This window comes from Coregonus clupeaformis, chromosome 10 (genome assembly GCF_020615455.1).
Source record: "Coregonus clupeaformis isolate EN_2021a chromosome 10, ASM2061545v1, whole genome shotgun sequence".
NCBI classification, from domain to species: Eukaryota; Metazoa; Chordata; class Actinopteri; order Salmoniformes; family Salmonidae; genus Coregonus; species Coregonus clupeaformis.
Genome location: NC_059201.1, coordinates 39,768,369 through 39,784,316, shown reverse-complemented (window position 1 = coordinate 39,784,316; position 15,948 = coordinate 39,768,369). Strand labels below are relative to the sequence as shown.

General features: G+C 48.0%; 1 protein-coding gene across 1 annotated transcript in view; it reads left to right on the top strand.

Annotated features, from left to right (window-relative positions):
- The first annotated feature begins 5,629 nt into the window (after positions 1 to 5,629).
- The window catches only part of LOC121575166 (arf-GAP with GTPase, ANK repeat and PH domain-containing protein 1-like), a 68,813-nt gene continuing 58,494 nt past the window's right edge, over positions 5,630 to 15,948 (top strand). Inside the window, 1 exon segment of the mRNA XM_041888076.2 lies at positions 5,630 to 8,384. Coding sequence (XP_041744010.2) covers positions 7,205 to 8,384 — 1,180 coding nt within the window. The 5' untranslated portion in view covers positions 5,630 to 7,204.

Below are 15,948 nucleotides of genomic sequence, written 5' to 3'. Positions count from 1 at the left end.
ATTGCTATTGCGCCATCCAGTGGACGCAATTGGAACAGCAGTTTATTTTATTGAAAAATTGCAGCGCATTTTTATACTTAAAAATTATTAGTATTATTTTATTTTTTTCAAAATCATCTCGCGGGCCGGATTAAACCCGTTTGCGGGCCTGATCCGGCCCGTGGGCCGTACGTTTGACACCCCTGATCTAGACGTTGAAGACCGCGCAGGACCTCATCCATAGCCATCCCCAGTTGGGCCAGCTGGTCATGGTGTTGGCATAGTAGGTCTCCCTGTTCGCCGACCATCTGGGAGATGTCTTGGTTGGCTGCTGCTTCCATTTTGTGAGGCAGTATTCTGTAACGAAGACGCAGGGAGTCAGGAAGCCGGTGCAGTCGGTGAGTTTAATGAGAACAAACATAGAGTGAATAAACGAACAACCGTAGCGTCTGAACATGACCACAGAAACAATACTGCCTGATGGGTGATAACAATGGAGTGCTAGATAAAGGGGGAGTAATCAGGAAAGTGATGAAGTCCAGGTGTGCCTAATGATGAGGTGCAGGTGTGCGTAATGAAGGTTGCCAGGTGTGCGTAATGATTTTTTGCCAGGACCGGTGGTTAATAGACCGGCGACGTCGAGTGCCGGAGAGGGAGAGGGGGAGCGGGAGTAGACGTGACATTAACGTTATGCTCCTTAAGGGTACATATAGGGCTAGTCCCTCCTTAGCCACTTGAAATTGCGAAGCAATCCCTCTCCAAACATGTAGATATTTTAATTTTTCTGAGGAAGTGGATCGGTAGCAGCATCTTCAACATTGTCCTCATTATCATCTTCTGGTTGTGGTTGATCATTTTATCATTTGTGTTTTTGTTAAAGAAAGCTTATATTTTGCTGCATTTCATTGTTGCTGTTCTTGCTAGCTAATGCCATTACTTAGCTGACAGAAAGCGTCGGGAACAGTTCTGAGGGAAAGTTGGTTATGATTTGTAAACTATTTATCAGCCTGTGTGGTTTGAGCACTGAAGAAAAGAGTTTTGCGACAAAATGTTTTTTATTAGATTATTTTTTGTTGCGCAGTGCTTCCAAAATAAATGTACTGGTCGGACAGCAACATGTTTTGTACCATGTGGACACTTTAGAGCCCTGAAAAAGAGTCAAGTCAAAAATAACAAGTAATAAGTATGCATCGCAATAATGGACTGTATTACATTGTATTTACAAATATAAAGTGGGTAGTTACTTGGTCACGCAGTGGAATAAATGGTATATAATAGAACAGCAACTTTGACTGTGTGTGTGTGAGAGAGTTTGTGGGTAAATTTGTGTGTAAGGGTTGGTTGTGTGGGTAGTCAGTGCAAATAATCTCTAAGGTGCAGATAGTATCTGAGGTGTGTTTGTGTGTGTGTGTGTGTGTGTGGGGGGGGGCATCTGTGTGTATGTATCTATCAGCAACTGTCTGTGTATGTGTCACAGTGAGTGACACATTGTAATTTCAGTTTAGAGGGGACATGATTCATCATACTCTGTGGGTGTCCTTCCTTCACAGATTTCAGCCAATTAAAGAAGAGACACAGGTGGGTAACACACAGCCACATATATATATATATATATATATACAGTGAGGGAAAAAAGTATTTGATCCCCTGCTGATTTTGTACGTTTGCCCACTGACAAAGAAATGATCAGTCTATCATTTTAATGGTAGGTTTATTTGAACAGTGAGAGACAGAATAACAACAAAAAAATCCAGAAAAATGCATGTCAAAAATGTTATAAATTGATTTGCATTTTAATGAGGGAAATAAGTATTTGACCCCTCTGCAAAACATGACTTAGTACTTAGTGGCAAAACCCTTGTTGGCAATCACAGAGGTCAGACGTTTCTTGTAGTTGGCCACCAGGTTTGCACACATCTCAGGAGGGATTTTGTCCCACTCCTCTTTGCAGATCTTCTCCAAGTCATTAAGGTTTCGAGGCTGACGTTTGGCAACTCGAACCTTCAGCTCCCTCCACAGATTTTCTATGGGATTAAGGTCTGGAGACTGGCTAGGCCACTCCAGGACCTTAATGTGCTTCTTCTTGAGCCACTCCTTTGTTGCCTTGGCCGTATGTTTTGGGTCATTGTCATGCTGGAATAGCCATCCATGACCCATTTTCAATGCCCTGGCTGAGGGAAGGAGGTTCTCACCAAAGATTTGACGGTACATGGCCCTGTCCATCGTCCCTTTGATGCTGTGAAGTTGTCCAGTCCCCTTAGCAGAAAAACACCCCCAAAGCATAATGTTTCCACCTCCATGTTTGACGGTGGGGATGGTGTTCTTGGGGTCATAGTAAGCATTCCTCCTCCTCCAAACACGGCGAGTTGAGTTGACGCCAAAGAGCTCAATTTTGGTCTCATCTGACCACAACACTTTCACCCAGTTCTCCTCTGAATCATTCAGATGTTCATTGGCAAACTTCAGATGGGCCTGTATATGTGCTTTCTTGAGCATGGGGACCTTGCGGGGGCTGCAGGATTTCAGTCCTTTACGGCATAGTGTGTTACCAATTGTTTTCTTGGGGACTATGGTCCCAGCTGCCTTGAGATCATTGACAAGATCATCCCGTGTAGTTCTGGGCTGATTCCTCACCGTTCTCATGATCATTGCAACCCCACGAGGTGAAATCTTGCATGGAGCCCCAGGCAGAGGGAGATTGAGAGTTCTTTTGTGTTTCTTCCATTTGCGAATAATCGGACCAACTGTTGTCACCTTCTCACCAAGCTGCTTGGCGATGTTCTTGTAGCCCATTCCAGCCTTGTGTAGGTCTACAATCTTGTCCCTGACATACTTGGAAAGCTCTTTGGTCTTGGCCATGGTGGAGAGTTTGGAATCTGATTGATTGATTGCTTCTGTGGACAGGTGTCTTTTATACAGGTAACGAGCTGAGATTAGGAGCACACTCTTAAAGGGAGTGCTCCTAATCTCAGCTCGTTACCTGTATAAAAAACACCTGTCCACAGAAGCAATCAATCAATCAGATTCCAAACTTTCCACCATGGCCAAGACCAGAGAGCTCTCCAAGGATGTCAAGGACAAGATTGTAGACCTACACAAGGCTGGAATGGGCTACAAGACCATCGCCAAGCAGCTTGGTGAGAAGGTGATAACAGTTGTTGTGATTATTCGCAAATGGAAGAAACACAAAATACCTGTCAATCTCCCTCGGCCTGGGGCTCCATGCAAGATCTCACCTCGTGAGAGATGAGAACGGTGAGGAATCAGCCCAGAACTACACAGGAGGATCTTGTCAATGATCTCAAGGCAGCTGGGACCATAGTCACCAAGAAAACAATTGGTAACACACTACGCCGTGAAGGACTGAAATCCTGCAGCGCCCGCAAGGTCCCCCTGCTCAAGAAAGCACATATACATGCCCGTCTGAAGTTTACCAATGAACATCTGAATGATTCAGAGGAGAACTGGGTGAAAGTGTTGTGGTCAGATGAGACCAAATCGAGCTCTTTGGCATCAAATCAACTCGCCGTGTTTGGAGGAGGAGGAATGCTGCCTATGACCCCAAGAACACCATCCCCACCGTCAAACATGGAGGTGGAAACATTATGCTTTGGGGGTGTTTTTCTGCTAAGGGGACAGGACAACTTCACCGCATCAAAGGGACGATGGACGGGGCCATGTACCGTCAAATCTTGGGTGAGAACCTCCTTCCCTCAGCCATGGCATTGAAAATGGGTAGTGGATGGGTATTCCAGCATGACAATGACCCAAAACACACGGCCAAGGCAACAAAGGAGTGGCTCAAGAAGAGGCACAATAAGGTCCTGGAGTGCCCTAGCCAGTCTCCTTAAATCTCCTTGCAGACCTTAATCCCATAGAAAATCTGTGGAGGGAGCTGAAGGTTCGAGTTGCCAAACGTCAGCCTCAAAACCTTAATGACTTGGAGAAGATCTGCAAAGAGGAGTGGAACAAAATCCCTCCTGAGCTGTGTGCAAACCTGGTGGCCAACTACAAGAAACGTCTGACCTCTGTGATTGCCAACAAGGGTTTTGCCACCAAGTACTAAGTCATGTTTTGCAGAGGGGTCAAATACTTATTTCCCTCATTAAAATGCAAATCAATTTATAACATTTTTGACATGTGTTTTTCTGGATTTTTTTGTTGTTATTCTGTCTCTCACTGTTCAAATAAACCTACCATTAAAATTATAGACTGATCATTTCTTTGTCAGTGGGCAAACGTACAAAATCAGCAGGGGATCAAATACTTTTTTCCCTCACTGTATATATATATATATATATACACACACTGAAGCCCCTCCCCCCCCATTGTGAGCACACACAACATACAGCCACATACATTTACACACACATGCTGAAAATCACGTGGCATGTATCATTAAGTCATGCAATTAAATTATGGGCCAATTATGATAATGTGTTACAGTTTCTAATATTGGACCCCATGGTTTATTTTTATTGTGTGAGTCAATAATGAACTAATGATGAAGATCGAGTGAGCATAACCTCTCTCTCCTCATGGCACCTTTCCTTTAATTCAATGTCCATGACACACACATACACACGTTTGTTTTACTATCATTGTGGGGACCAAACAATTGATTTCCATTAAAAATCCTATTTTCCCTAACCCTAATTCTAACCCTAATTCTAACCCTAAACCTAACCCATAAGCCTAAAATAGTATTTTTCCTTGTTTAGCGAAATGTCCCCACTTGTCAGAATTTTCCTTGTTTTACTATCCTTGTGAGGACTTATGGTCCCCACAAGGATAGTAAAACCAAAAATACACACACGCACACTCAGGGACAGACACGGTATCAGCAGCTTAGAGCGGAAGAGATGAGGGAGGAAGGAGGAAGGTGGTGAATAAGCTGTTGCTACCCCAGTCCTTACTGATTTAAAAGGTGGATGAGTGGAGCCGTTCTGGAGGGAGATGAAGCTATTGTGACTGCCAAGGAGAGAGAAAAGGGAGAGGATAGATAGAGCCTTCTTTGTCTCTTCCACCTTTTTCATCTCCTTTTTCCCATCCCTTCTCTCCTGCATTCCTCTCCTCTCTTCTACCTTTAGCTACCCTCCTTTCTGTTCCCCTCTCTCCTCCTCACATCCCCTCCCTCCTCCTCACATCCCCTCCCTTTTCTGTGCCCCAAGATTTATCATCACCCATTCAGTTTGTTTTCAAACCACCTTCTTTAATTTGACGGTTATACCCTCCCCCTCACACACACTCTCCTGTTCATTTTTCTCATTTCCTCCTCTCTCTCTCCCTCTCACTATCCCTTTCCTCCCTCGCTCTCTCCTTTCATTCATCAGTGTGACGTCTGTGGATTTTTTCATCACTTTTTTTCTCCATTGCATCATCGCTTGCTCCCTCTTTCCTGAGAGGCAGAAGGGGAGGGGGAGAGAGAGGGAGAGAGAGGGAGAGAGAGGGAGGGAGAGAGGGAGAGAGGGAGGGAGGGAGAGAGGGAGAGAGGGAGGGAGAGAGGGAGAGAGAGGGGGAGAGAGGGAGAGAACGGGAGAGAGAGAGAGGGAGAGGGAGCGGGGGAGAGAGAGAGAGGGAGCGGGAGAGAGAGGGAGAGAGCGAGGGGGAGAGAGAGCGGGAGAGAGAGAGAGGGAGCAGGAGAGGGAGGGAGAGAGAGAGCGGGAACTGCCAGGAGATTGCCTTATGAAGAACAGAGCGAGAGAGAGCAAGTGATGGTTAGGAGGAGGCAGAGGTTTTTCTCCTCTTTGTTCTGTCTGATCCAACACGAGCCACAGAACGTGTTTGCTTGACCGAGGACCGGCATCTCTCACTGGACACATCACCCTCGCCTGCCTGGAGCTGGGGCTGGAGCTGGGCTAGCGACAGGCTAACAGAAAGGCTAGCAGGCACAGTGGCTCTGATGAGAGGAGGAGGAGGGGCTAAGCTGAGCCGGTGGGCTCGCTCTCTGCCTCACAGACACATTTTATTGACTTGCTAATTGCCTAAGACACTCAGAGGAGAGGATGCAGTGACTGAAGGGAGGGAAGGAACCTACTGTACAGAGGAGGATTACAGGCAGAGGAACAGTGACTGCATTCAGCCTATCTGGCCACCATCTCTGCTTCTCTTTGCTGGGGGAATTACAACAGATGTTTGCAGCCTGCCTTTCATTGATCCACACAACGTGCATACGTGATTCATGCATGACATTAGTGTGTCTTTGCCTCGCATGCAGTCGGAAGGAGACTCTCGCCACCACATGCTTTACATCACGTGAATGATTTCCATATCAATTTTGTTTCTTGTATTTACATTCAAACCGGTTTTTCTCTGCTGGGTAAGCTTAAGCTGTTGTTTGCTGTGTTGTCTGGTTTGTAGTTGCCACGATACATACCCTTTGGTGTCTGTGACTGTGCGACATAAAAATAGAAACATTATTTGTCAACCAATCAAATGTAATGGGAATAGGAGAATATGAAGATTCTGAAGCATACAATGGATATCCTTCAATGGAAATGAAGAAATTACTTGAAGAGAAGCTTACAGGCTGAAGACAGAGACTGGCTTGAGGCATTTCATCTTGTGGGATTTTGTGGAGTGGGGAACTACGTGGTACAATCTTGGTGGAGAAATGGACCAGGCACATTTGTTGACTCTTGCATAATTCCAGACTACCCAGTCTCAAACATCAAGATCGAGGAAAGCAATCTCAGATCCCTGGCTTCGGGCTGTAGAATGAATCTTGCATATTGAGAGAGAGAGAGAGGGGAAGAGAAAGAGAGGATTGTGAATGAACCCGTGGAGGAGACCAGTGATCAGCAAAGAGAAGGTGAAGAGAGGATTACAGGAAGTATTAAAATAAAAAGTACACTCTAGACTTAATTCAGTAACTCAGCCTTGTTAAATATGCTCCACTAATTCCAGGTACCTTAGAGTGATTCTCTGTCTCGCTTGTGCTGACTTGAGTTTTCGCATCATGGGTTCAGAAGCCTGAAGAAGCAAGCCAGCAAGACTCCAACCACCTCTTGACAAAGTTACCATTCACCCATGTCAGACGTATCCCTACGCCAGTTAGTTTGACAGTACCGTCTGACTGTTTTCTGGTCTGGCTGTTGTCTCTGTGGTGAAGCCTCCAGCTGTGGGTTGCAATGCCTGTACCCTGCGGGTCTGTCTGGGTCAGAGTGAGGGCTCTGCCGCTGCGCTGAGGTCGGTCTGCCTCCCTGTCTGCCAGCCTGCCGCCCCCATGAGCCACGCAGGCACCCTACCGAGACGCACCACCTACCTCATCTCCCTCACCCTGGTCAAGGTCGAAGCGGTAGGGGGTGATGGAGGGGTCATCAGGCCCCAGCCACAGCTGGCCCTTGCCCTGGCGAGAGGAGGTGTGGGGGGCCCTGGGTATGAGGAGGATGAGGAGCTGAGTAGGACCACTGAGGATGAGGGAGGACACTCGTGTGCCGTGGGGGAGGGAGAGGGGCACACAGAAATGGAGGAAGAGCAGCAGGAAGATGTCAGCTTTGAGGGGGCTGTTCAGGAGAGGGGGAAGCCTGAGATGAGGGAGAAAGAGATTCGTGGTCCAGGCTTCTCGAAAGATATCACGTTGGTGATTAAGAACAAGGAGTCTCCCATCTTACCGAAGAACGTGAAAGACCAAGTGAAGGGGCTTGCAGGGGTGTCAAGTGTCACCTCAGAGGGAGGGCTGAGGAGAGAGGGAACCCGTCCTAAAACAGAGCTCTACAGGGAGCCCCCCATGCTGTTTCCAATGGGCGAGGAGGGGATGGGCGACCCAAGCAGCACCCTCTGCCGGGGCAGCGTGCCCATCACTGTCCCGCCCAGGCTCACTCATCGACCCGAGGTCCTGATGAGGTCACATGCCGGGGGTGGGGCTGTAAGCCGGCGGGAGTTGAGGGAAGCCAATCAAAGTATGCCTCCATCCGCCAAGAGTCTGGACCGCAAAGACAACCGTATAGGGGATCGGTCGCCTATGACAGGTGCTGCGGCCGCCCTAGGGCCTTACCGAGCGTCCTGGGCAGACAGTGATGGCAGGACCACCCTCCGTCACCAGGGAGTCAACGTGGGGGGAGGGTTTACAGGCGTGGTGACCAGGGAAAGCCCCCGAGGGGACAGGCTGAAGACAGGCTCCACCTCCCTGCCAGCCCAACCCACCACTCAGGTGTCCAAGCCGGCAAGGAAGGGCAAGAGCCGTACCCTGGACAACAGTGACCTGCACTCTCTCTCTGAGGACCTGAAGAAGGGGAAGGATGGCAAGTGCCAGGGTCAGGGGGGAACCACCCAGCGCACCCGCGACCGCAAGATGCTCAAGTTCATCAGTGGGATCTTCACTAAGAGTACACCTGCGCCTCCCAGCTCCAACACAACGCCCGCTATCTATACACCCATACAGAGGGGTTCTAGTGAGGAGGAAGGTAAGATATCGCCCACACCCACCTCCCCATAGTTCACCCCAACCAGGTCTAGCTGCCCTTCCCATTCCATTTCAGACTTTTCACAACTGGATGCTGCAGGCTACCATCTTACTCCAATGGTTTACACTATTTTTAGCCTGTAACATTGGTTAATATAAGATTTAAACCCCATACCCTGCTCCCCACTAGAGCGATGTCGATTGCATTGATGCTATTCTACAGTATATAGCCTTGGGCTACCCTGCTGAAAAAAAAACATAGTCCAGCATAGGCTGGTGACCAACCTTTGTTGTGTTTTCGCTGGTGACCAGCCTTGGTTGTGTTTTCGCTGGTGGCCAGTCTTCGTTGTGTTTTCGTTGGTGACCAGCCTTTGTTGTGTTTTTAGAAATGTGTAGAAAAATATAAATTAATTGATTAATTAATCAATCAATGTAATGCAAAAACATAGACATTGAAACAAACAATTGAAAAAATCAAACTGCAATAGAGCATGATGGGAATTATAATAATGATGGCCGTGGTTTTGCAGACCAGCTTGACCAACTAGACCATGCTGGACGAGCATACACTCTAAAAAACAAAGGTTCTTGAGGTGTTCTTTGTCAGGGGTTAGAGTGATATGTGTAACAATTTTTTGGGTTGTGAAAAACTAACATGTACATCTTTATTACCAAGAACATACAGTACATTCGGAAAGTATTCAGACCCCTTGACTTTTTCCACATTTTGTTACTGTAACGTAGACGCAGGGATTCAGGAAGCAGGTGCAGTTAGTGAGTTTAATGATAACGAACATGGAACGATACAAAACAAGAGAAGCGTCTGACATGGAAACACAAACAATACTACCTGATGACTGACAAAACCGAGTGCTACATAAATGGTAAATAATGAAGGTAGTAATGAACTCCAGGTGTGACTGATGATAGGGCGCATGTGTATGTAATGATGGTTGCCAGGACCGGTGGTTAGTAGACCAGTACCCCCCACCCCGATGTGCAGCTCCAGCCACAGGACGACACCGGCCCGATGGCGAGGAACGGGCCGGTCCGGACGACGAAGGTGGAAATCTCGGATGATGTTGGGATCTAGAATGTTGTCTACCGTACCCCTCCCAGTCCACCAGGTACTGGAGCCGACCCCCACGACGTCGGGAGTCCAGGAGGGATCTGACGGCATAGGCGTAGCTCCCCTCGATGTCTAAGGGAGGCGGAGGGGTGTCATGGGGGACGGCATCAGCCATGGGACCAGGAACCACCGGCCTGAGGAGGGAAACATGAAAAGAAGGTGAGATCCGGTAGTTAGTGGGGAGTTGTAATCTGTAAATTACCTAGTTGACCTTGAATGGCCCCACAAACTCAGCTTCTTACAGGGCAGACGGAGCGGAAGGTTCCTGGTGGAGAGCCAGATGCGATCACCAGGGTGGAACACAGGAGTCTCACTGCAGTGGTGATCTGCCTGCTCTTTCTGACGGCGGACGGCGTGCTGGAGTCTCACGTGGGCATCGTTCCATACCTCTTCTGCGCCCCTGAACCACTTGTCCACCGCAGGAGCTTTGGTCTGGCTCGGAGTCCACGGAGCGAGGGCTGGCTGATAACCCAGAACACACTGGAAGGGAGTCAGCCTGGTGGAGGAGTGTCCCAATGAATTCTGGGCGTATTCAGTCCAGAGAAGGAATCGGGGCCCACTCCCCCTATCGGTCCTGGTAGTGGCTCCTCAGGAACCTCCCCAGCTCCTGGTTCATCCGCGCTACCTGCCCGTTAGACTGAGGCGGGTACCTGGAAGTGAGGCTGATTGTGAACCTTAGCTTCTCCATGAAGGCCTTCCATACACGTGATGTGAATTGGGGGCCACGATCGGAGAAGATATCCTCCGGAAGGCCATAGTGCCGGAAGATCTGCTGGAACAGTGCCTAAGCGACCTGGATAGCGGTAGGGTGACCAGAGAGAGGGATGAAATGGCATGATTTAGATCAGGGGTGTCAAACGTCCGGCCCGCGGGCCGGATCAGGCCCGCAAACGGGTTTAATCCGGCCCGCGAGATGATTTTGAAAAAATAAAAATAATAATAATAATAATAATAATAATTTTGTAAAGTATAAAAATGCGCTGCAATTTTTCAATAAAATAAACTGCTGTTCCAATTGCGTCCACTGGATGGCGCAATAGCAATTGTGTTAAGTAAGCAAACTGTTTATACCGGGGCAGAGCAAGTAGGTCAAGCAGGTGCAGCCAATGAGCTACTTTGTTTTGCCCGCGATATTTATTACGGCTTCTACTTTTAACATTATGTGCTTTGGCACCCTCATTGCCCCAATATGTCTCTGTCAAAAAAGAGAAAAGTGGACGCAGAGTGCAGAGTGTCCCAAGAAAAATGGTCATCCTATTTATTCACGGAATTGAATGGGAAAGCTGTATGTTTGGTGTGTTCAGAGCATGTTGCAGTGCTGAAAGAATATAACCTTCGTCGCCACTATGTGAGTCTTCATGCCGACAAATATGACAACTTTCAAGGACAGCGGAGATGAGAGAAGGTGAATGAACTGTTGGCGGGTCTGAAGAAACAGCAGTCTGTGTTTACTCACAGCGGAGACATCAGTGACGCTGCAGTGAAAGCTAGCTACCTCATTGCTAATGAAATCGCAGTGGCTTCAAAACCATTTAGTGAGGGTGAATTTGTAAAAACATGCATGATGAAGGCAGCGGAGATTGTGTGCCCTGAAAAGCGGCAGGCTTTTGCAAATATCAGCCTGACAAGAAACACAGTTGCAGACAGGATTTCCGATCTTTCAGTGGATTTGGACAGCCAGTTGAAGCAAAAGTAAAGTCATTTATTGCGTTTTCGGTTGCAATTGATGAAAGCACGGACATTACAGATGTTGCACAACTGGCCATTTTCATCCGCGGAGTTGATGACACATTGACCGTCACCGAGGAGTTCGTGGAATTGGTGCCGATGACAGATACAACGACAGCAGCTGATATTTTTACCGCACTCGTCGGCGCGCTGGACAGGGACGGAGTGGACTGGTCCCGCGCTGTCAGCCTGGCTACAGATGGTGCACCCTCAATGATCGGGAAAAAAGCAGGCGTTGTGACAAAGTTCAGAGAGAAAGTGCAATCTGCAAATGGAGGACGTGATTTTTGGACTTTTCACTGTATTTTGCACAAGGAGGCTTTGTGTTGCAAGTCATTAAAGATGGATAACGTCATGAAGGTGGTCATCCAAACTGTTAATTTCATCCGATCCAGAAGCCTGAATCACCGTCAGTTTGACAGCCTTCTCAGAGAGAAAGACCACATCTATGGCCTGCCATACCACACTGAGGTAAGATGGTTAAGCCGAGGTGCTGTGCTGAGGCGTTTCTTTGATTTACGAGAAGAAATTGAACAGTTCATGGAAGAAAAGGGCAAACCAGTGTTAGAATTTCATTCCGCAGAATGGATGCAGGACCTTGCATTTATGGTGGATGTTACAGAGCACCTGAATAACTTGAACAAACAGCTGCAAGGGCGCAACAAAGTTGTCACGCAGTATTATGACAGCATACGTTCTTTCAAGTTGAAGCTGTCATTGTGAGAGACGCAACTTGCCGGTGGTGATGCAGCTCACTTCCCCTGTCTGAAAAATGTGTGCGCGACCCAACATGTGGCAGACATGAAGCGGTTCAAAGATAAAATAACGGGACTGTTACGGGAGTTTGAGCAATGCTTTCAGATTTATGTTTTTATGTTGGTGTGCTATTGTTTTTAATTGATTTTATTTGTATATTTAACCTATTCTTGACTCTGGTTCTTGCACTTGTTTGGGGAACAGGATTTCATTATTTTTATCTACATTTCTGCCTGAGAAATGACACCCTGATATAGTTCTGTGATATACTTCTGTGAATCACTGAGGCATTGTGTGTTTGTGTTCTTTGTCCTCAGAACTTTCAAATAACTTGAGGTGTTTTATGATTAATAGTGATGTTGTGCTTGTACTATTTTGGACACACTGTCCTCAGGCTCCAGCTTTATGTTGTATGTTGATCGTATTAAAACAAAGAAAACAATCTGAAGTTGTTGTTTTTAAGTTATATATATACCATGATTTTTCCGGTCCGGCCCACTTGGGAATAGATTTTCCTCCATGTGGCCCCTGACCTAAAATGAGTTTGACACCCCTGATTTAGATAATCTGTCCACTATCACAAAAATGGTGGTAAAACCATCAGTGACAAAATCATCTGTCCAAAATGGACAGATGAGACCAGGGACGCTGAGGCACGGGAAGGGGAAGGAGTTTCCCTGCTGTAGCGTTCCGGGGGGATTTGGATTGGGCACATACGGAACAGGAATTGACATAACGATTGACGTCCTGCGCCAAGGTGGGCCACCAGTACTTTCCAGAGATGGACTGAATGGTGTGGGTGATACCTGGATGTCCAGCAACGACAGCTGTGTGCGCCCAGGTCAACAGCCGATCCGTTATCCCCGTGGGAACGTAGGTGCGCTTAGGAGGACAGGTAGCAGGTGCGGGTTCCCTCTCCAGGGCCTGACAAATGTCCACATCTTCGTCCCAGAGCACGGTGGGCTATGACTCGAGAGGTCGGAATAATGGGTGCACTCAAGACAGGAACCTCTCCCGAATCGTAGTGACGGGACAGGGCATCGGCTTTGATGTTTATTTTTTTATCTGGGCGATATATCAACATGAAATCGAATCTGGTGAAGAAAAGGGCCCACCTGGCTTGGTGCGGGTTCAGTCGCCTCGCTGTCCGTATGTACTCCAGGTTCCAATGGTCGGTGAGGATGAGAAATGGGTCTTGGGCGCCTTCCAGACAGTTTCTCCACTCCTCTAATGCCAAATTCACCGCCAGGAACTCCCGATCGAGACAGCTTCTTAGAGTAATATGCACATGGATGCAATTTCTGTGGATTACCTTGACGTTGGGACAGGACAGGCCCCACACCTATTTCTGAAGCGTCCATCTCCACCACGAAGGGCAGCGTAGGATCTGGATGTTTCCACCTCAACTTCCGGGGCATTGGCTAATCCTAAAGGCATCACCAAGTACTCGTAGTGACCAGACATCGCGCTGAAGGCTGTCTTCCATTCCTCTCCCTCCCGGATGTGGATCAAATTGTAGGCACTTCGCAGGCCCAACTTGGTAAAGAAAACAGACCCTGCGAAGTTGTTCGATTGCGGCCGGCACCAACAGGAGAGGGTAGCGGTACTTAGTGGTGATGGAATTCAGATTTCTGTCATCGATGCACGGGCACAACCCTCCGTCTTTCTTGGCCATGAAGAAGAAGCCTGCTGACGCAGGGGAGGTGAACGTGCGAATGAAACTCTGCTGGAGCGCCTCCTGGATGTACTCCTCCATAGCCTTGGTTTCAGCCACCGACAGAGGGTAGATGCGGCCGTGCAGAGCCTGCAAGCAGTTCGATGGCACAGTCCCAGGGGCGATGAGGAGGGAGACAGGTGGCGCAGGTCTTGGAAAAAAACTCCAAAGATCCTGGTATACCTCCGGGATGTTGGGCTAAAGGGCAACCAAAGGACTCTCAACCGACGTGGAACCACAGGGAAAGGAAAAGCAGGTCTTCCGGCGTTTGGGTGCCCAGTCTGTGATTTTCAACCTCGGCAATGAGATGGTGGGGTTATGACATTGAAGCAATGGAAGGCCGAGGATGATCTTGTGTACGGGTGCACTGATGATGAGGAAGGGAAGGCTTTCTTGATGTATGGATTCCACGGTGAGGGTGAGTGGTGCTGTGATGTGTGTGATTGTCCCGGATCCTAGTGGTTGACTATCCAGCTCTTGAACTGGACAAGGAGAGGAGAGCGGGTATGAGGTCATGTTAAGAGAGAAGGCGAGGGCCTGGTCAATAAAATTCCTCGCGGCACCGGAGTCCACTAGAGCTGTAGAAACAAAACATGAAGGACAGCCAGTGAAATCGATACTAGGAAAGGTTTGCCGGAAAGTGATGATGATGAAATATTCACGCCTAACCCAGGAGACAGATGATCACATGGCTGTCCCTCTGCTCTTGTGGATCCCTGGTTCGAACGTACCGAACACAGTTGAAGCAGGTGCCCCTCCTGTCCGCAATAAGGACAGAGCCCCAGCTGTCTACGACAGCGTTGCTCAGCCGCGGAGAGGCGTGTGGCCCCCACCTCCATGGGTTCAGGCTCTGACTCAGAACGATCAACGGAGGAGGGAGAGAGGCGATGGGGGTACCGACGCTCCCGAAGCAGGTTATCCAGACGGATGGCCATCGCGATGACGGCGTCCAAGGATACAGTGGCTTGCGAAAGTATTCACCCCCCTTGGCATTTTTCCTATTTTGTTGCCTTACAACCTGGAATTAAAATGGATTTTTTGGGGGGTTTGTATCATTTGATTTACACAACATGCCTACCACTTTGAAGATGCAAAATATTTTTTCTTGTGAAACAAACAAGAAATAAGACAAAAAAACAGAACTATTCACCCCCCCAAAGTCAATACTTTGTAGAGCCACCTTTTGCAGCAATTACAGCTGCAAGTCTCTTGGGGTATGTCTCTATAAGCGTGGCACATCTAGCCACTGGGATTTCTTCAAGGCAAAACTGCTCCAGCTCCTTCAAGTTGGATGGGTTCCGCTGGTGTACAGCAATCATTAAGTCATACCACAGATTCTCAATTGGATTGAGGTCTGGGCTTTGACTAGGCCATTCCAAGACATTTAAATGTTTCCCCTTCGACCACTCAAGTGTAGCTTTAGCAGTATGCTTAGGGTCATTGTCCTGCTGGAAGGTGAACCTCCATCCCAGTCTCAAATCTCTGGAAGACTGAAACAGGTTTCCCTCAAGAATTTCCCTGTATTTAGCGCCATCCATCATTCTTTCAATTCTGACCAGTTTCCCAGTCCCTGCCGATGAAAAATCCCCACAGCATGATGGTTCCACCACCATGCTTCACTGTGGGGATGGTGTTCTCGGAGTGAGGAGAGGTGTTGGGTTTGCGCCAGACATTGCGTTTTCCTTGATGGCCAAAAAGCTCAATTTTAGTCTCATCTGACCAGAGTACCTTCTTCCATATGTTTGGGGAGTCTTCCACATGCCTTTTGGCGAACACCAAACGTGTTTGCTTATTTTTTTCTTTAAGCAATTGCTTTTTTCTGGCCACTCTTCTGTAAAACCCAGCTCTGAGGAGTGTACGGCTTAAAGTGGTCCGATGGACAGATACTCCAATCTCCGCTGTGGAGCTTTGCAGCCCCTTCAGGGTTATCTTTGGTCTCTTTGTTGCCTCTCTGATTAATGCCCTCCTTGCCTGGTCCGCGAGGTTTGGTGGGCGGCCCTCTCTTGGCAGGTTTGTTGTGGTGCCATATTCTTTCCACTTTTGAATAATGGATTTAATGGTGCACCGTGGGATGTTCAAAGTTTCTGATATTTTTTTATAACCCAACCCTCATCTGTACATCTCCACAACTTTGTCCCTGACCTGTTTGGAGACCTCCTTGGTCTTTATGGTGCCACTTGCTTGGTGGTGCCCCTTGCTTAGTGGTGTTGCAGACTCTGGGGCCTTTCAGAACAGGTG